Source organism: Corvus brachyrhynchos, unplaced genomic scaffold (genome assembly GCF_000691975.1).
Source record: "Corvus brachyrhynchos isolate BGI_N302 unplaced genomic scaffold, ASM69197v1 scaffold365, whole genome shotgun sequence".
Classification (NCBI taxonomy): Eukaryota; Metazoa; Chordata; class Aves; order Passeriformes; family Corvidae; genus Corvus; species Corvus brachyrhynchos.
Genome location: NW_008239544.1, coordinates 937,939 through 938,948, shown reverse-complemented (window position 1 = coordinate 938,948; position 1,010 = coordinate 937,939). Strand labels below are relative to the sequence as shown.

Here is a 1,010-nt window from a genome sequence, read left to right as displayed (position 1 = left end):
CATCCCTGCTCTTTAATTTGTTAAAGAGCCATGAATTCATCTCCGTAGTCACACACCAGCCTTCTATGAGTGCCTAAAGCTGGAAAGTCCCACAGGCTCATCTGACCACGGTGCTGGTGACCTTGGGAGTCTCCAGGGTCAGTTTTCCTCCCGCTGCTGTAACTCCCAGACGTGTGCGTGGGTGTGGATCCCTTGGAGGGAGGCAAAAAAAATGTAGATGGGATTTTTTTTTAGTGTGATTTTTCAATGTTGAGTTTGCAGGTGTGACTTTTCAGTGTGATTTTCAATGTGAGTTTGCAGATGGAATTTTTCCACCATTGCAGGTCTGAAGCTGAGCACCCGAGCGATGCTGCTGCCCCCAGAAATGACGTTTGTGAGTAAACTTTAAAAGGAAGAGGGAAATAAATGCTATTTGCAGTTCGACTGCTCTGTTGGCTCTTCCCACGGGCTCACATGGTGCTGGGTGCCAACACGTTCCCTTCCTGCAAGGGGGGAGTCACAGATGCCACTGGCCCCCTTTGAGGTTTGGGGGGACCTGGGTGCATTTGTGGGTGTGTACAGATGGGTGCTGGCACCCCCGGCTGCACCCCAGGACCCCCGACACCAGCTGGGGCAGGGGGTCCCCCAGCCCTGAGAGGGTGCCTTGGTCTGGAGCACCATGGAGAAGGGGGGCTGAGCTGGGCTGGGGGCGGTGAGCCGGGGCTGGGGGAGGGCAAACTGGGGCTGAGCTGGGGTGAATGGGGCTTGGAGAACCAAACTGGGGGCCTTGGGAGGGGGGAAACACCAGACTGGGAGTGCAGCGGGCTGGGCCCAGTGTTGCAGGGAGCGAACCAGGGCTGAGGGAGGCGAACCGGGCCGGGGATCTGAGCCGGGGCTGGGGTTTGTGAGCCGGGCTGGGGAGACAAACCGGGCTTGGGGGGGCGATTAGACCGAGCCTGAGCCTCGTGTTGCGGGGAGCAAACCGGGACTTGGCTGGTCTGAACCGGGGCTGAGGGGTCCGAACCGGGGCT

At 58.7% G+C, this 1,010-nt stretch overlaps 1 protein-coding gene across 1 annotated transcript in view; it reads left to right on the top strand.

Moving 5' to 3' along the window:
• The first annotated feature begins 236 nt into the window (after positions 1 to 236).
• LOC103620569 (putative solute carrier family 22 member 31) overlaps positions 237 to 1,010 on the top strand; it is a 5,106-nt gene continuing 4,332 nt past the window's right edge. The window contains exon 1 of the mRNA XM_017741336.1: positions 237 to 373. Within this exon, the coding sequence (XP_017596825.1) occupies positions 347 to 373 (27 nt within the window). The 5' untranslated portion in view covers positions 237 to 346. The remainder of the gene's footprint in view (positions 374 to 1,010) is intronic.